At 41.8% G+C, this 19,513-nt stretch overlaps 2 protein-coding genes across 2 annotated transcripts; one reads left to right on the forward strand and one right to left on the reverse strand.

Annotated features, from left to right (window-relative positions):
• Positions 1–3,262: 3,262 nt before the first annotated feature.
• Positions 3,263–6,145, forward strand: LOC128741127 (bystin). The gene is made up of 3 exons (XM_053836717.1): positions 3,263–3,774; positions 3,833–4,633; positions 4,700–6,145. Exons 1-3 carry the CDS (start codon positions 3,377–3,379, stop codon positions 4,974–4,976), a joined length of 1,476 nt encoding a protein of 491 aa, XP_053692692.1. The 5' UTR covers positions 3,263–3,376; the 3' UTR covers positions 4,977–6,145.
• Positions 6,146–6,185: 40 nt separating this feature from the next.
• On the reverse strand, positions 6,186–19,290 carry LOC128741128 (secretory carrier-associated membrane protein 1). Its single transcript, XM_053836718.1, has 5 exons — positions 18,869–19,290; positions 17,237–17,497; positions 16,166–16,503; positions 15,851–16,106; positions 6,186–11,962 (listed from the first exon to the last, which is right to left on the reverse strand). Exons 1-5 carry the CDS (start codon positions 18,923–18,925, stop codon positions 11,798–11,800), a joined length of 1,077 nt encoding a protein of 358 aa, XP_053692693.1. The 5' UTR covers positions 18,926–19,290; the 3' UTR covers positions 6,186–11,797.
• Between the last annotated feature and the right edge of the window lie 223 nt (positions 19,291–19,513).

Raw genomic sequence — 19,513 nt, forward strand, 5'->3', positions numbered from 1 at the left:
TGGAAACTAGAAAAATTTTCCCGTTGAATGAAATAGCACAGACAAACAGACGAGACACTCGCGATAATTCCATCGTCCAATCAAAAACCACTCATTTTTCAAAAAAGCATGTTTCGCAACATGGTCACGCCGCGGCGCGCGTGTGTTGCTTTGAGTTTTCAGTATAAAACCATTCAAATGTACAAAACCCTACAGCATAAAACCCTGCAAATGCAAGCTACTCCGCAACATGCATAACAGAGGGTGCTAGTGTGCAAGCAAAATGTGCAGGACGATGGTTTTTAAAGGATTTTCTTCTAAGTGTCATGTCAGTTCGTCAGTGGAAATAGATTTCATCTAAAAATGTTAAAACAAAACTTTTTTTCCTTGAATATGTCCATTTTGCAATGTATGGAAAACTTGTAGGGCAACTTACTTACTTTACTTTAGTGTTTCGTAGCAACGGTCCGTTACCGATCCGGAGTCGAACGAATTGTGGTCCTCCAGTACTGTCCGTCCTGGGCTGCCGTTCTCCAATCCCCGCGAACACCAACTAAACGTGCATCGTCTTCGACAGCGCACACCCATCGGGTGCGGGGCCTGCCTAGGAGCCTGCGGCCTCTTCCAGGTTGTCTGCTAAAAATACTTTTGGCTACTCTTTCGTCGGGCATTCTGGCCACGTACCCAGCCTACCGCAGTCTGCCACATTGTACTACTTTCACTATATCATATTTGTATACTTGGTACAGCTCGTGATTCATGCGTCTGCGCTACACCCCATTTTCTATTTTGCCACCAAGCAGCCACCAATGCATCGCAGAATTTTACGCTCAAAAACCCCAAGCACTCTCCTTTAGCGTCCATGATTCATGTCCCTAAAGAGCCACCGGGAGGATTTGTGTTGTGTAGAGCGCCCGTTTTTTGCGCGAATTTGCAAATTACGGGATATCAGCTGGCTACGTAATCTGTAGAAAGCCCGATTCGCGGCTGCAATTCGTCGTTTCACTTCGCGGCTTACATCGTTGTCACATGTCACGTGCGTACCAAGGTACATAAATGCCTCCACTACTTCATATCGTTCTCCCTCTAACTCCACCTCGGCACCAACAACACTTGGTTTCCCATGTTGCCTGTAAGCAATCATGTACTTCGTTTTGGCGGGGTTAATGGTAAGCCCCAATCCCGCCGCTTTCCGTTTAAAAGGCCTGAAAGCCTCTTCCACTGCTCTACGGTTGATTCCGATGATATCAACGTCATCTGCAAAGCCAAGAAGCATGTGAGATTTCATGATGATAATTTCTTTCTTTTCCACGTTTGCTCTTCATATTGCATCTTCCAATGCGTTGTTGAATAGCAGGTTAGAGAGTGCATCCCCCTGCTTCAGTCCATCCAACGTCACGGAAGCGGCTGAGGTCTCACCTATACGCTATTCGAACCTGTCCAACGTCGCACGAATCAGCGTAACTAGTTTCCTCGGAAAATCATGTTCTAGCATTATCTGCCACAGCTCATTTCGTTTGACTGAATCGTACGCTGCCTTAAAATCCACAAACAGATTATGTGTCTGCAAGCTGTATTCTCGCAACTTGTCTAGTAACTGATGCATGGTAAACATCTGATCCGTCGTGGAGTGACCCTCACGAAAACAAGCTTGGTACTTGCCGACGAAGGAAAGGACTCCACTAACGGTTTCAGTATGCAGAAAAAGATACGGGAGAGCATATTATAGGCAGAATTGAGCAATGTAATTCCTCGATAGCTTTTACATTCGAGTCGATGCCCCAATTTAAAAATTGGGCAAATAAGGCCATCCAACCACTCCTCCGGCGTTTGTTCTTCCTCCCAGATCCTGACAGGGATCCGGTGGATTGCTTCGCACAGCCGCTCGCTTCCCGCTTTTAGAAGTTCAGCCGGAATACCGTCCTTCCCACCAGCCTTACCGTTTTTCAGCTCACTGATTGCCTTCTTAACCTCCTCATATTTTGGTGGCTCCACAGCTTGGCCATCGCTTGCAATTCTTCTCCTGGTTCGGCTGATCTCCGTGTTTACCTCTCCATTTAAAAGTGTCTGGAAGTGCTCCTTCCACTTGGCTGCTACCGCTGTTTTGGCAGTGACCAGGTTGCCAGCACTATCATTGCGAATCACAGGCATGGCAAAACTCCTGTATCTCACCGGTTTTTAGCCTAAAAACAGTAATATCTTATTAATTAATGCAGATAAAGCAAAACAGTCTTCAGCAAAAATATTCCTCTTTTATGTCCAAAATGTTGTCTAGAACATCACATTGAGCTGTCTGCGGAAATAAACATGTTACAAGAAGAAATGTGATTTGAGGGGTCGTTTATAAACAAAGCTCCATTGCTGAAAATGGGTAAAAGGTAGAAGTTTGATATCTTCAGAAAAAATATTCGAAATTAGTTTATCTTTAATATTTTTAAACCAAAAAGGTGAAAAAATTTACTCATAATGTTATTACTTAAATTGTTGTTGAAGTAACACCTAAATATTGGACGACCCCTTCAAAAGATGCATCTTTTTTTCATTCAAAAAGTTGCCGAAGACCACATTGAGCTGAGACATGCCGTTTAACCGCAAATATATTTGTCCCGAAATTTTAATTTCAGGCCCATAGTGCACTCCATTGACATGTCAGATGCATCTTTACATCACAGACAAACAGACATAACTCTTGGAAGAAAAATCAACAAAAATTATCGTACCTCACATTTAGCCTGAACACTAGCATCTATGATCGACATTCCCACATACCAAATAGCAATATGGGTGTCCCTCGAAGTAGCAAGTATTTTTTATGGGGAATTCCCCTTCTTTCGTCAAAAAGCGCCACTTTGACCAAAACGGAGACATTCCCAACTAAGCCCAAATTTGAAATGACGGTTTTATCGGTACGATGAATGGAAAACGAGTGTTATGTCTGTTTGTCTGTGTTTACATCAAGCTGCAGCTGAATGATAGCTGAATTTGCCGGATATTTTATTTTGTTTTTGATTTTTGTGATTGGACGTCCGAAATCACGTTTACATCCTTCCCCCCTTGTTCAATAGGGTCCGTTTTTTCAAAACCCCACCCCCCACCCCCCTGTTCGATAGACGTCTTTTGTAAATGACGCCCGTGTTTATGCAGCATCTGCAGCATTATTTGAATCCGTCCACCTCTTGATATGTTATCTTGACTAAAAAATGCTCCCCTCTCGCTTTAGGATTACCGCCGCCTATGAGCCTGATGTCAAATTTGACACGTCGGTAAACAGTGATAAACACGCGGTGCATGGTAGAGCTAAGTAAAAACTTTGAATTTGTTTCCTGATTTTACACCTCGATTTTTGCTCTAAAAGGGTTCGTTAATCAATTTCTTAAAGAATAGTTGTTAAACCAAAATGGGTAAGTCTAAAGCTCGTCGAATCAAAGGGCTAACCACCCAGAAAGCTCCTCTTGGCGATCAAATTAACGATGGTCGGATCGCAAAGAAACCAAAAGCAAGCAAATTCCGTCTTCGGGCCGAAGAAGAAAATTTTGTGGACGCCAAAACAACGAAAAGAATCCTGCACCAAGCTCGCAAACAACAGGCCGAACTTAATTTACTGGGCGATTCGTTCGGACCATCGCTAGCCGAAGCAGCCGCTACCGATGGCCGGAAACGCCACCGACTCGGTGATCACGAATCCGAGTCGGATGAGGAATACCGCGAAGATGCAGATGTGGACGGAGAGGATTTCTTTGATAACATCAAGATTACCAAGGAAGATGAACGCGCTCTAGAGATGTTTCAAAACAAGTGCGGTTTGAATTTAGTTTGTTCCATGATAAATTTTTATGGTTTTTAATCTTTGCAGAGATGGTGTCAAAACTCGAACGCTGGCGGATATTATTATGGACAAAATTACAGAAAAGCAGACCGAAATACAAACACAATTTTCTGATAATGGTTCACTGAAAATAGAAGACGTTGATGCACGCGTTCGAGAAATGTACGAAGGTGTGCGGGATGTTTTGAAACGATACCGCAGCGGCCGGGTCCCGAAAGCATTCAAAATTGTACCGAAACTCAGAAACTGGGAGCAGATTCTGTACATTACGGAGCCACACAATTGGAGTGCGGCAGCAATGTTTCAAGCGACGAGAATTTTCTCATCCGGACTTACTCAGTACATGGCACAGCGTTTCTACAATCTGGTATTGCTACCGAGAATTCGAGACGATTTGGCAGAATACCACAAGTTAAACTTCTACCTGTATCGAGCGCTGAAAAAGGCTCTATTCAAGCCAGCGGCTTTCATGAAGGGAATAATTTTGCCGCTGCTGGAGTCCGGAGATTGTACACTGCGGGAAGCAATCATTTTCGGAAGCATCATAAGCAACACGGCTATCCCGGTTTTGCACACGTCTGCCTGTTTGCTGAAGATCTGCGAGATGGAATATTCCGGTGCCAATTCGGTTTTCATTCGGATCATTTTGGATAAACGGTGCGCTCTGCCGTACCGAGTAGTGGACGCAGCTGTGTTCCATTTCCTACGCTTTGAACAGGACAAACGAGAACTACCGACGTTGTGGCATAATGCGCTGCTCACGTTTGCTCAACGGTATAAGAACGATATTTCCTCCGAACAACGGGATGCCCTTCTGCAGCTGTTGAAGTAAGTTGTACCTCTTTCCGTTGATATTTGAAACATATTAAATTATTGTAATTTTTTGACCAACAGGAAAAAATCGCACCACAAAATCACTCCAGAAATCCGGCGGGAACTGATGGCTGCCCAATGCCGTGACGTCGAGATGGGCGACAGCCTGGCTCACGAGGCCGACATGGAGTACAAGGAAGACAATGATTTCACCCCAATGGAAGACGAGCAGAGCCCGTCCAGCAGTAGTAATCGGATGAAGCAGGCAGCTGGTGGGGATGAAAAAATGTCGAGTGAAGAAGAGGAAGACAGCGACGACGACGACGACGACGAGGATGAAAACGAGGAAGAACTTTAGGATGACTGAGTTCATAAAAAAACTAGTTGTTTGTACAATACCATTTATTGCTAGTGTATGCACAAATACATCTGTGTTACTGATGGAATTGATGCTTTTTATTACAGGCTGAAACTTCCGGTTGAATAATTGAAAAGAATGGAGTACAGCTTTCGTTAGATGCTTGAAGTAGTCATTAATTTGTTTAAGGAAACAAAGAATTTTAATTTAGACAAAACAGAACAACTTGAAGTTATTTTACATAGTATTTTAGAAATCTTGATATCTAGCTAATCATTATGACAATATAACAAAGTAATATTTACCGTATTAGTACATTAACCGAGTGACATAAACTATCTTGGTACAGTTAAGAAACATCTTACACGCAGGTGTGAATATTATTTTTTATGTATTTCACATTTTCTGATATCATTGGATGCAACAACTAGTTACTTAACGGTGAAATTTGTTTTGTTTGTTACTTTTTTGGCTTATGATAGGATTTTTCAAGTTGCGTTATTGGTATTCAATTCGGCGGTTATTCCGGTACTATGCAAGTAATTGTACGTGATGGTACAAAATCTGAAAAATAATCTAGCTAATTGACGGTTTTACACTTATATGAGCAGAAAGCAATCATAATCTATATTGCTGTGTTGCAATAATTTTGATATGGTCAAAAAAATTTTGGAAAATTTAATACCCAAATAAATTGTTGGAATACCAAAATAACCGCCATCTTTGCTTTTGTGGTTGAAATTTGGGTTAGTCCTAACGTTGGTAGTCATGCTTGAGAAACCTTCATCTTCAGCTTTAGTGTATGAATTTGCCTGAGGTCAATGCAGGGAACCTATGATAATTATTAGCTACACCAATAATGTATAACATATTTTTAGATTCTACGTCCTGAATGTGTTTCTGCTGATACCTATGATTAAATCAAAAATGTTCACACACGTGGATTAGATTACGCAAGTTGCAGCACGATTTTCTTTCCAGCACAGTATATCACGTATTTTGGACGAAGAGAGGGTACAGTGCGTTTTTATCAATAAGCGCTAAAAATAGTAGACAAATAGAAAGTTTGTTTTTTTTTGTCATCTTTTAAAAATATTTTCATTCGATGAAGGAGCAAGCAAACCACAATATGTAGAAAAGAAAAGTAAAAAATATATGACGCAATACATAAAAGCATTCAAAAATTAAATATAAAAGAAATTGTTTTAAATGTAGCGAGAATAATGAGATCGCAAAATACAAAAAAATAATAATTTAAGCAACTTAAGTAAAAATTTAGCGAAATTTGAAACATACGATCGATTGCATTTAGTTTCCCGATAATGGTTTATCGAAGATTTTATATCATTCCCATGAAAGTCATTATGCCGAAAGCACCACTCCTCGGAAAGCCACTCCACATAACCTACCATTCCCTAGAAAATTTTATCCCAAGGTGAAGCACTACTAAAAAAAGTTAGTATTGATTATTCGGTCGAACGTCACTAGACTGAATATCAGTAGCTCTAATAGCACTCGCTCGACTGTAACTCTATCGGTTATTTTGCTCTCCTAGTATAATTTCTAATACATTGCTTGTATTTATGCGACAGGTGTAAGTGAAGCTTGACGCGAAGGTATCGTCCCCGTTCACGAATAAATCTGGTGTACCGCAAGGCAGTAACTTTCGACCCCTTTTGTTCGTTTTGTTCTTTATGAGTTATTTATGACGCTTATGGTTGGATAATGCGGGATACAGACCCATAGTGGTCTTTAGCCCGTTATCTAGCAACTCCTATCCCTATCTCTACGTGGTACCAGCCGGAATATGAAAGCCGCAAAGGCGTGGAGGTGTGAAGGATCCGTAGCAGCGAAGCTCAATTTTACCAGAGTCGTGGAGCGACGAACCAACTATGAACAGGCTTCGTAGTGATGGGCAAAATGGAGGATCGCGTAATGGATTATAAGACAATCAACGAGAGGATGTGCATGATAAAAGGCCATCATAAACGTACATTGTTCACACGAAAGTAGAAGTCGATGACTAGAAGGAAGCGTTCTATGTGCAGCTGAAGGCAACGTACGACAGCTGCTCACCATGGGACATCAAGATCGTCATCGGGAATATGAACGCCCAGGTCGGCAGGGAAGCCATGTATAGATCGGTGATCGGGCCCCATAGCCTATACACCGACACGAACGATAACGGCAGCTTCCCGAGGCTTGGTGATCAGAAGCACTTTCTTTCCCCACAAGGATATCCACAAAGCCACCTTGAGATCATCGGTTATTCTCAAACATCACCAACGTACGCTCCCTACGGGGTGCGGATTTCAACTCGGACCATTACCTAGTAACAGTACATGTGCGCTAAAAACTATCGACGGTTTATACCTCGCGACAAAGCCGTCTTCCTCGGTTAAATATTCGGCAATTAGACAACCCGTGAGTTGCCGATAACTACGCGTGCGTACTGGATTAAGCTCTGCCTTCCTCTGTGGAGTTAGATGCTTCGAAACGAAACGATTGGTTTGACGGAGAATGCCAAGAGCTTTGAAAAACTATCTAAGCAAATACACAAAAGAGAATTTGGCCAAGTATCGACGAGCGCAGAATGAGTTGACTACACTACGATCTTGAGGAGGAAAAAGTGCCAGGAGGGGGACAGGGATCGTGAGGAGCTGGAATAACTATTCCAGGCTAATGACACGCGCAAGTTTTACGAGAAGATGAACCCTACTCATAAGGGTTACATGCCAAACATATCTCAGATGTAGGCACGAGAGAGGGGATCTCACAAACGAGCGCGAGGTGGTCGACAGATTGAAGCATCAGTTCTTCGATGAGCATGTCAACGGCAATGTAACAGACGGAGACGCAACGGAAGTTAACCTAAGAGTGCCTACAAACGACAACGGCGTGCCGGCTCCCGATCTCGAAACGATCTGGCGCGAAATCGGCTAGGTGAAGAATAATAGAGCCGCCGGGAAGGACGGACTCCAGGACGGACAGCACTTCCAAGAACCGCTAGCAACGGTTCTGCACTGGATAATTTCAAGGATTTGGAAGGAGGAGAAACTACCGGAGTAGTTGATGAGAGGTGTAGTTTGTCCCATCTACAAAAAGGGCGAGCGGCTAGATTGCTGTAATTAACGCGACTAACGGAGTCACTCTCAAGTCCATTCGAATCGCGCAGAAAGTTGCGACAAGGGAGTGGACTGTCCTGTATGTTATTCAATGTCGCTATTGAAGGTGTGATCCGGCGAGCGAGCATCGTAACGAGAGTAACAATCTTCAGCAAGAGTAGCCAACTTCTAGCCTTCGCAGACAACCTCGACATCATTACTAAAAACCTTGGGACGGCAGAGGCAATCTACGCCAGACTAAAAACGGAGACTGGGAGGATAGGGGTACAAATCAATGCGTTGAAAACCAAATATATGGTAGGAAGAGGCTCCAGAGAAAGCAACGTTTGCATCCCACGGGCAGTGACTACTGACGGTGATAAACTGGAAGATATTTGAGATCTCTGGTCAACGCCGACAGTAATACGAGTAACTAGACTCAACGACGCATTCAGGCTGAAATCGAGCCTACTTTTCCTTCCGCAAGACGCTTCGATCAAGGAGCATTCGCTGCCGCAGAAAGCTGACGATGTACAAAACGCTAATCAGCTCGGCAAACGTTATTCCCTCAACGAACTTTTGACAGCAACTTTGCCTACAAAAGACATACGTTCATTAGTCGGATAGCGGATAGTGGCATAGGCGTGTGAACCACGAGCTGTGGGCACTACTTGGAGAGATTCCCATCGTACACCTGGCGAAAGTTGGGAGACTACGGTGGGCTGACCACGTCGCAAGAATACCGGACGACTGTGCAGTGAAATCCGTTCTCTTCAAGAACCTCATCGGCACCAGGAATAGAGGGGCCCAACGTGCTAGATGACTCGACCACGTTGAAGCCAACTTGCGTGTGTTGAGACGCGCAACGAATTGGTGACGAGTAGCGCAGTACCGAGTACAATGGAGAGGAATTCTTGATACGGCAAGAGCAACCCTGGCTGCTCAGCTGGTAAAGTGAGTAGTAAGTAAGCAGGAATCCGCATCCAGGCTAACTCATGCACAATTCTTTCAATGGGACACCGTACAGGTGGCGGTCTTTAGAACTGAATGACGTCAACATTGCTTGCGTAGTGACCGGAGCTAAAATTTAATTGTAGTCATTGTCGTAGTGTTAGGGTACGAGCCTTGTCGTGCTGTTAGCGACGAGTAGCTTCCTTGAGTAGCTCTCGAGAAGCAGCCGGCTCAAGCAACCAAAAACAACCGCCGACGTGAGAAGAATCTGAGAAAGAAGAAATCGGCTACGGATAACACTTCACCCCAACACTTAAGTGGCGTCCGTCTAAATCCGATTTGAACTAAAATTATTGCATCCATTTGCCTAATGTGCTATGCTTTCTATTCGCAGAACCATTTTATTGGACGCACAGTTTGATTCGATTTTGCTATTTTGACTGTAACGTCTCAGCCAAGCAGAATTTCTAACAGTTGTCTAAGGGACAGTTGTAGAGTTAGTTAGTTATAGTGCTACGAGGCTGTAATACCGTTGGTCGTAAAAAAAAACCGCCAATCTCGCTGCTTTCAATTTAAAAGGCCTAAATGCCTCTTCCACTTCTCTACGGTTGATTTCGATGTCATCCGCAAAACCAAGAAACATGTGAGATTTCGTGATGACAGTTCCGTTTCTTTCCACGTTTGCTCTTCGTATTGCACCTTCCAAGGCAATGTTGAATAGCAGGTTAGAGAGTGCATCCCCTTGCTTTAGTCTATCCAACGTTACGAAAGCACCCGAGGTCTTACCCGCCATTCCGACGCATGATTTTGACTCATCCATCGTTGCACGAATCAGCGTGACTAGTTTCGTCGAAAAATCATTCGCTTAGCCATCTCTTTTAACTGAATCATATGCCGCCTTAAAGTCCACAAACGGATGATGAGTCTGCAAATTGTACTCTAGAAACTTGTTTAGTAACTGACGCAGGCTAAACATCTGATCCGTCGCTAAGCGACCCTCACAAAACCAGCTTGGTAATCGCCGACGAAGGACTCCGCCAACGGTTTCAATCTATATAAATTATCCCTTATTCTTGTTTACGACGGTATTCCATATTCATATTCATAGGAATACCAGGATTTTAACGAAGTAATGTTTTTTATTCGAATGAAGCAATGTAATTCGAACGAAAACAGGAATAAAGCTAATTATTACAACCTAAATTTAAATACTAAAGACCGGCTGACCTTAGTGACCACGAGAGACAAAAAGAAAAAAAACAATAAATGCGCACCTTTGGGCGTGTGTCTTACGTTCATGTCCCCTCTAAAACGAAATGATTGTGATAAACGAAATATAAAAAACTCAAAGTAACATAATTATATTTGTTATACGTTTTGTTTATTGTAACCTGTTACAACTATTATTAACGACTTTCGCTTCCGGAATATAGCATATCAAAGATAAACCGTTAACTGGGAATAAGAAAAAGTGGAAGTGGAAATATAATAGGTCGGTGGAAAACAACGCTACATAAACTTTGTGATAAAGCAATTTCTTAGCTGCAAGCAAAACAGGTAACTATAGAATAACTAAAAAGATTTAAAAAATTAAAAAAAATCAGGTAAAGCAAGCTATAATTTAAGTAATCCTGTTTATTTGCAAAGTACGTTCGTTAGTGGACAAATATTGTAGAAAGTCACATTTTGTAAATTTTGATTCGTTGGATATAAATTATTTATTAAATAAATTTGCATTCTACTGCACCTTCCTTTTCGGGGTCGTGTTGATTAGGGCCTCAAATTGTGTTGACTAACAACTAGAATAGGACAACCGAAATCATTCACTTTCAAATGCAGTATATTCTAATCAGCAATAACAAAATCATTTGCCATGAACGTGCATCTATCATTGTTTCCGGTATGATTTCCTCACGCGCTTAGTTCCCTTGAAAAGGCTAATGTTATAGTGTTTTGTTGTTTTCACTCTTCTTCCCCACTGAAGGAAGCTAGAGTTAAATTCAATCATTTTAAATGATTTTCGCATAGTTTTATGTTTCATCACTTTAGTTACTATTTATATGCTTATTTGTTATAGTGCTTGGATTTGTTTTTATTAATTAGTTTGAATGTTTTCTTTATCTCTTTCTCTCTCACTAACACTAACAACTCATATGCTCAAACAGTAATTAATATAATATTGGTTTCACTTATCATCACTAGTCTAGACTGGACTGGTCAATAAATTGTTGAACTCAAAAGTAGTAAACATAAAATATAATCGAATCTCAAAATAAGCATTTAACGGGAAACTAGCAGTCATTAACTTTTCGTCGGAGAGCCCAATGTCGGAAGCAGTTTTTGGGCCCAAAAGCGGGGTTCTGTTTACAGAAATGTATTGACTGCATTCTTCTTGCCAATCTGAACACAGCGAATATATTTTTATGAACAAAATTTTTGTTTCAAACAAAAAAAACTGCTTTTGAAATTTGCAGAAACGATGACGACTAATTTCACCTTAAATGTTCCGAAAAAAGTAGTCGACCGTAGACACTGATTTTTATAAAGGTGAAAAATTGCGAAACAAAAAGTAAAACAGATTTAATAGAACTACCAACTAGAAGTAGAAGGAAAACTCGTTTGGTTGCACTACGCGATAATATGGATAGGTAGTCGTAATAATTGTATAAATAAACAGTAAAATTCAAGAATAGGATAGGATGTATCGCTAGAAACAGTGTGCCAGTGTGTCTCGTCACTGTTTCGTTATATTTTTGGGATTGAATTTCAGTACCTGTTCTGGCTGAACTGCGACTGCACGGTAGCTCGTGCCGCACCGGCCGCTGCATCTCGTACGATCTGATTGCCGAAGAAGCCTGACTGGAACTCCTGGCGTGCCTTGTCCATCGTAATGCGGTTCGTCTCGGTACCGCTGCGGTAGATTGCATGGATCTGTCAGAGGAAGATGGTAACGAATATATAGTCGATGAATTGTTAATTTTAATTCTATGATTCTATCGTTTAATCGTTAATCGTAAATGATGGGTAGCCAACGAACATTCTGGTAATACATAGAAAACCGGAAGTCGGAGTAGCGTCAGCAAGCCTAACGATTATTCACGCTGACGGTAGAGACGATAGGTTGATAAATGGCTGAATAATGCGTAAAATAAATAAAGGTTCGCAGCCTTTTATCCAGCAATTACTATCCCTACCTCGTGGTACCAGATGGTCTACGAGCCACCTTAGATCGGGTAACCAACCCCGGTAAAAACTAACGATGTATGCTGATACAGAAGAGGAAATCATCGTTCTCGGTCGGCATGGGACGTTAAACTGTAGTGGAACGGTGGTCCTCGACACAGGGTGTTGGTGCAGGCCTTATAAACAATCCGTAAAAAATACCAGTACAGGAAACGAATAATGTGAATACGGACTGGAACATTCGGCATAAACCAAGGCAACGAAAACGGACTGACGATTTGAAGCTTCGAACATGGGACTGCAAGTCTCTCAGTTTTCTGGAAAGTACCCAAATCTTTCCGACTTCATTAGTACCCGCGAGTTCCACATTGTAGCGCTACAGGAGATATGCTGGAAGAGGTCTTCGGTACATTCGTACAGGAATTGATACACCATTTACTATAGCTGCGGTAATGCACTATGCACCCGAGCCTGGTACAGCTTTTATCGTCATGGGCGACATGCAAAAGCACGCGATTGCGTGATGGCCAATCAACAGCCGTATGTGCAAGTTGAGTATTAGAGGCTGGATTGGATGAGAAATGGTTGAATAATGCGATCCAGAACCACCACGAAGTTTCACAGCCTCTTATTCAGCAACTCCTATCTCTACCTCCTCGTGGTACCATCCGGGATACGTTCCTTAGTGGAAATCGGACAATCGGTGGAAACTAGGGTCGTATGCGGACAGAGAAAGGGGCACTCATGTGAAGGCTGAGTGTAAACTCTCTGCCTGCAGGACGTTTCTTGTAGAAGGTCACTACTAGAAACCAAAGCAGAGGGTCGAAAGCCCCTAAAGGAGATGGTTTTAATAGCTGTTATCCATGGCTACTATGTAAAAACTTGAATGGATAAACCCCTATTCCAAGGTGCGATGCGACCCGTGCCGAAGGATGAATGCTGGAGGGGGTTTTATAAATTCTCTCGCCGCAACGGAGCCTGTGGAGTACCAGGGCTCCCTCCACAGTAATCTGCCCTTGCTGCATCAAGCCGGTCATAGATGCAGTGGACGAGTTCTTACCGTGCATGCTCGCTCTGCCGAAAAAACAAAGACACGATAGAGGTGGAGGGGAGAATAGGAGCATAGACGAGGAACATCTAGCCCCGTTCCTCGTCTATCCTCAATACGCCGACTCGTAGTGAGTCGAGAGACGAGATGGCTCCACTAAAGGGTGAGCTGAAACTATGGGAGAGTCGGACAGCCATGGCCAATTGGATGGCCGTACAATCGCTCAAACATTCTAACCATCTATAACGTCGAGTATTAAGCTACTCAAAAGTTGCTGAGTCTCAATAAGAGAGATATCAGCACGCTTACCGGTCTTGAGACAGCACATAGTCCGAGTAAATATTAAGTTCGGAATCTTGGTTTCGTACAAGAATATTTAACCACGGAACACTTACTCTGCAACTGCGGAGCACATACAGCACGCAGACTGCAATATCTCAAAAGAGGGGAAATAGTCTGCGTCGCCGATCAGGGTAACAAGGTTCAAAACCAAGTCACCTCTGATTGACACCTGCCTCGCTTCAGCTACCAGCCTATCACTTCCTCGATAAGTAATACGTCAGCTTTTTTTTCATGTTGGGTATTTTTATCACTGCGACCATTTGATCTATTGTGATAGGTCAGCTTGAAGCGTACAGTAAAAGTAATAAACGGGGCATACCACAATAGCTCAAAAGTAATGGACGCAGTGGTAAGGGTATTTAACAGAGGAGAGGAATTAGAGGCCTTTTCTTCAACATTAGCTTTATCAACGTGCATAGCTCAAAGCTAGAAAGTGACGTGGATGATCAAGACGCGTTGTTCCGGTATGGTCGATGATGAAAAAACACATTGGTCGAAAACTCGTTTCATGCCGCTCCGGTCTAATTAGCGTTTTGTACAATGTGTACTTTGCACGGAGATCTCGCTTAATCTTCGCTGCTTCGCGATTTAGTCTGTTGTACTAATCTTCCATCACTTTAAATGTACTGCCTACAGCATCCAGGTGTCGGCAAAACAGATAAATTGGCTGGATTCATTAAAAATCGTGCCCGCATTTTGACAGTCGCTCGCCATTTAACACCTTCAAGCGCCATGGATTCGAATGGATCCGACAATCCACCTGAAATTCTCCCTCAGCACTGGATCCCATCCATCGTAGCCATAAATCTAGTAAGGTAATCCGGAGTCATTTTCGTCTAGCATTTTCCATAGCTCTTGTCAGTTTACACTATCATATGCGGCTTTGAAGTCAATGAACAGATACGTAGGGACTCTGAATCCGCGGCATTTATGGAGAATCTTGCGCAGGGCCGTGAAGATTTGGCCCGTTGTAGGTCGACCCTCCATGAAACCGATCTGATAACTTCCCATAGATCTATTGGCTATTGACGACAGTCGATGGAAGATAACTTGGTACAGCATTTTGTGGGCGACATCGCTCGGTAATTCACAAAATCCAGCTTATCGCCTTTCTTGTAAATAGAGTAAATAATCCTGTCTTTTCACTCCTCCGGTAGCCGTTCCGTATTCCGAATCGTATCAGTCAATTGATGCAAACAGCTGCCAACTTGTCCGAGCTCATTTTGATAAGTTTCGCTCCAATGCTTTCTTTTACTATTACTTAGTTGTTCATGACCCTTCTCTTGTCTTCAACTTCACTTATCAATGGCAGTGGCACACATCTCCGTTGCTTGTTGCATCACTTCCTTCACTATCACGGTCTTCACTATTCAGGTGTTGATATTAACCGCACCGTCGTCTGTTCAAATACCTCCATTCTTGTCTTAGCACGTTTCGGCCTTGCTATTGCACAAAGCCCTTGCAAGATTCGTTGAGTCTTTGATAGAACTTTCGTGTGCCGTGAAAGCGGTACAGCTACTCGATTTCCTCGCACTTCTAAGAGATCTTCTGCATTCTTCTCATCCAATATCTGCTGGTACTCCTCATCAAACCCTTCGTTACGTAGATTCGGTGCCACACGGCCTGAGATCTTCTCTTCGTAACGTTAACGTAAATGTACTCGTATTGCAATTGACGGATTTCACGCCAACTCGACCAGAGGTTGGTATGACCCTCTCAGAATTTAATGAAACTTTGTGTGTGTAAAGAGTTCATGTAAATAAAGAACTTGGCCTACTTAGTTTGTCGAAAATTGGTCTAGACTAACTTTTGGAAAGGGCTTAATTTTTTTTCTCTTTTTTATTATAAAAAATATAACTCGAAAATTATAGGACCTACAAAAAATTGATCTATGGGTGACTTTAGAAAATTATGAATTTTCATAAAAAGATATTAAAAAAATGAAAATTGATATCTACACTGAGAAAAAGCATTTTAACAACTAAAAGTCGAGAGCAGCTTTCGAAAAACTAAATATGCAAAGTTGTTTATTTACAAGAACTCTTTATACACAAAATTTTCATTGAAATCTGAGAGGGTGCTGCCAACCCCATAGACGAGTTGGCGTGAAATCCGTCAATTAAAAAAAATCAAGTCTTAAAGTAATAAAAGTCTTATACTAGCCAAGTGTAATCAAAATATGTAGTACATGGTAACAGCACTAATAATTGTTTGTAAGCCACTACATCCCTAAAGTCTATTCTTACCTTGCTCAACATAAACACATTTCCGGCAGCACAGGCACCGTAGCCTATGGCGATGGCCAGTACGAAGATTCCCACCAATATACCAACGCCACCGCTTTCAAACTGAATAATGGCCATAATGACACCGCAAGTACCTGATCCCGGAAATCCGATTGTTTGAACAATTGTAACCAATGTTTGAAAGAAAAATATGAAAAAGAACATCATAAAGTTGAAACTGGAATCGTTCTTGAAAGCCTTATACGCTGGACGATACCTAGAATAAAGAGATTAGATTAGTTTTGTCCTTTTACTTTGTTACGCAGTGGCTCTTACCAGCACAAAAATGAAGCCGGTGTGAAGAGAATCGCGTAGAAGATGCCCAACCCAAAGGTACGAAAGTCTCCGGAATGGATCAGTATCACCAAGCCGCCCAGAATGTTAACCACCATGATCAACGCGTAAAACATCCACAGGTAGTACAAATTCTGGACAATCCTTTGGAACTCCGACGGGATGTCGATGTTGATATCATGATAGAAGCACGGCTGCACCGGACAAAACGTCGGTAACGGAGGCCAATTGTTTGGCCGGTTGGTACTGGAACTGTTCATCAGCTCTGCTTCGCGCCGCTCCAGCTCCTGTGCCTTCTTTTCCAACTCATCTTGGCGCCGCTGCATACGGGGATAAAGAAAAATCGGATTAGATGATTGGCAAACACATGGCACGGCGGGTACGTAAACATTAAATAATATCAATCAGAAATATCAATTGCGAAATAAGAACACGAATATGACCTCCAAGAGATTTGAAAGGACAAAACTCAGTTGGACAGATAAAACACACACACATTGTCAACATAAAACTTATATCAATCAGATAGTATTGCGATTACCGTTCTGATCAAAAAGTATTAATTTCCTTTTCGCGCAAATAATTTCAAAATGTGAGTGTCTAGCTTATAAGACGTAAATAATTAAACCAATCACTCCATCTGTAATAATCGCGCTACCACCTGATAAGGCGGTAATCAATCAATAGCACCTTGAGTAAAGGAAAATACAAACGAAAACAGGTAACAAAAATTAACAAAGTTTACTAAAGGGAAATAACAGCTGGAAAATAGCATACAATATACTAGTGTCTTTCTGATAAGAAGGTACATCAAACAAGGCAAACCAGAAGGTGGAAGCGCCTACCCTTAGTTCCTGTTTTGTACATAAATATCCAGTTTGACATAGTGGCGGGTGGTTAAGACGCAACGAGTGGTCAGAAGAGAATTTCCGATGCACATACACAACAGTTGACGCATGGTCCATGGCAATGTTACGACGAAGGCAGCGAACAGAGGTGAGAGTAACAGTGAAAGAGGAGTATTACATTATAGCTCATTCGACCTTTGCCTACCTGCAGTTCGGCGGTGGATATCTGGGTCATAGCGGCGGGACTGCTCCCCCCGGGTACAGCTGCATTGCTATTGTACTGTGCCGCGCTCGCACTGTACGCCGGAACTGTCTGCGTCGAGGGCAGTAGCGTCGCTGGCTGGCCGAAGGTGTTCTGAGATGTTGTCGTTCGCGGCTGAACAGTTTCATTCGAAAAGGGGTCATATTCGTCCAGAGTTTGCTGGGGATCGACGACAGTTCTGGTGGCTTCCCGGATGGACGGATCCTGTTCGAACATTCGCAAAGAAACAAAGAGAAACCCAATTATTGTTGGTATTATTATTCTGGAATAGCGTTTTTTGCAGTGCTGCCAATTATTGTTCACTTCCGCTCAGATCCTTAAAGTACTATTTTACGAAAAACTTTAATAGAATACTTTTCCTTAGAAACCATTTTTTTTTTCAACTGAAATTTTACAACACTTTAGACGAAGCATCAAGAATTCGAGTGATTAATGTACATTTTAAGATTTTGCTTGAGATCTGTCTTCTCCAAATGCTCTAAAATTTACTTGACAAAATTTTTAACATTGTTCAATTGCAACTCGAGTAATATCTTTCTCTCAATACTATTTTGCGAACATCATGTAAAAATTCGACTTTTGCACTAAGAGAAAAGCGGATTTTTTGGCAGACGTTTGCTCCGCTTTAGGATTTGCTCTGACATAGCCCGTCTTGTGGCCTTGTATGAGTTATGAACCAGGTTTAGCTAAGTTAAATAAAAGCAATAATTAAAAATGAAACGCTCGGATCTAATAATATACGAGACATATAATAAACTAATATTACAGTTGTCTTAACCAGAGTTTGAGTATGCATATTATGGAACAGTATTTAAAAATATAAGTTGAATAAGAATAAACGATAAAGTGCCTAGAACGCATTCTGGTCTCTCTTCAAAAGTCGAATTGATCTTTCGCTTTTCATACCTTTATACCTTATACAATTGGATGATTCTTACAAAAATATCAACTTGTGTTCTAAATCTCTATTGTTTTTAATACATTACGACTATAGAATAGGTTAGATGGAATTTTTGAAGCCAAAAAGCCCAAAAGCCAGTTAAAATGTCTGTTATATTTAAAGCTTCCTATATTCCCAGAAATATGAAGTACAAGTTAATAAACGTTACAATTGTAGTCCAGGATCTCCTACTGGTACCCCTAGGGTATATACCTAATCAACATATCAGATAACCTTGAGGTCAAATTCTTGCGGTTTGTTTCAAATTTACAGATACGCCGTTTTCAAAACGTTCTCAAAGAATGACTCGATGATAAGTAACATACAGATAACGAATACATGCAGAAAGATCTAGCTACATGTGTAGAAAGTAGAAACCGCATTATTATTACTGGCGGCTCTTTGTAATCCTGTAATAGTTTTATTGCTTTTAGCTCTAGTTTTCCAATAGTTTTGCATAAATCAAAAAATAAAAATCAGAATGAAAACTATTTAGACGATTTAGACGTCACCGACTTTAGCGGTCACGGCAACACTGCTCACTTTTCTCCGTTTGAGGCTCGACCAAACGACAAACATGATTCACAATTTTTCCAACGAAAGTATCACCTTTTAGCATTTCCATTAATACTCACCGCAAATGGATTATCCACGATCGGTTCCCCGAACGGGTTATCGTCGAATCTGGACATTGCAGTATCTGCTAGTGTCTCGTTTCGTGGCACTTTTCTTCACCCGATAATCAGAAGTCTCGGTTCCGCTGGTGACTGTCGCGAACTGCGAGACGGGAGAAAACTGATGACTGTCACTTCACTGGTTCGTTAGTGTTTGTGAGAAATAATTTTTTCGCCCACCGAAGAAATTCACCTGCCTTTTACACGTACAGTTCACTTTGGTCGGTCTTTCAATCTATCGTTTACACTTCTGATACACTTACGCTATGCGTTAACAGTATTTTCAGCCTCAGGTTTTGAAAATTTACGCACGAAAAACACTACCAGATTTCTCGAACAGAATTTTTACGTCTTCACTTCTTTCTAGAGCTTGCACACCAACACACTAAACTACACCCAGTTCACATTTCGCTATATGTAAGCACAAATCGATCTCTTGTACTCTCATGGAACTGCCATATGGAAAGTTTGTGAAGATTTGGTGCAAAGTTTTGTCTATCCTTTTCACTCTTTAACAAACCTGTGCACCGACTTCACAAATAGAACAAACTTGGGAAGGTGGCAGCACCGTTTCGCGCAAATAGCGATTTGCGACCAATGAGGTTT

This window comes from Sabethes cyaneus, chromosome 3 (genome assembly GCF_943734655.1).
Source record: "Sabethes cyaneus chromosome 3, idSabCyanKW18_F2, whole genome shotgun sequence".
Lineage (NCBI taxonomy): Eukaryota > Metazoa > Arthropoda > Insecta > Diptera > Culicidae > Sabethes > Sabethes cyaneus.

What these genes read in the sequence shown, in the direction of transcription:
- LOC128741127 (XM_053836717.1), top strand. Translation starts at nt 3,377, where the DNA reads ATGGGTAAGTCTAAAGCTCGTCGAATCAAAGGGCTAACCACCCAGAAA. An exon ending in CTAGAGATGTTTCAAAACAA is followed by an intron (nt 3,775 to 3,832) that starts GTGCGGTTTGAA and finishes TAATCTTTGCAG; the next exon opens with AGATGGTGTCAAAACTCGAA. An exon ending in GCCCTTCTGCAGCTGTTGAA is followed by an intron (nt 4,634 to 4,699) that starts GTAAGTTGTACC and finishes TTTGACCAACAG; the next exon opens with GAAAAAATCGCACCACAAAA.
- LOC128741128 (XM_053836718.1), bottom strand. Translation starts at nt 18,925, where the DNA reads ATGTCCAGATTCGACGATAACCCGTTCGGGGAACCGATCGTGGATAAT. An exon ending in TCGTGGATAATCCATTTGCG is followed by an intron (nt 17,498 to 18,868) that starts GTGAGTATTAAT and finishes ATGTTCGAACAG; the next exon opens with GATCCGTCCATCCGGGAAGC. An exon ending in CCGGCTTCATTTTTGTGCTG is followed by an intron (nt 16,107 to 16,165) that starts GTAAGAGCCACT and finishes TCTTTATTCTAG; the next exon opens with GTATCGTCCAGCGTATAAGG.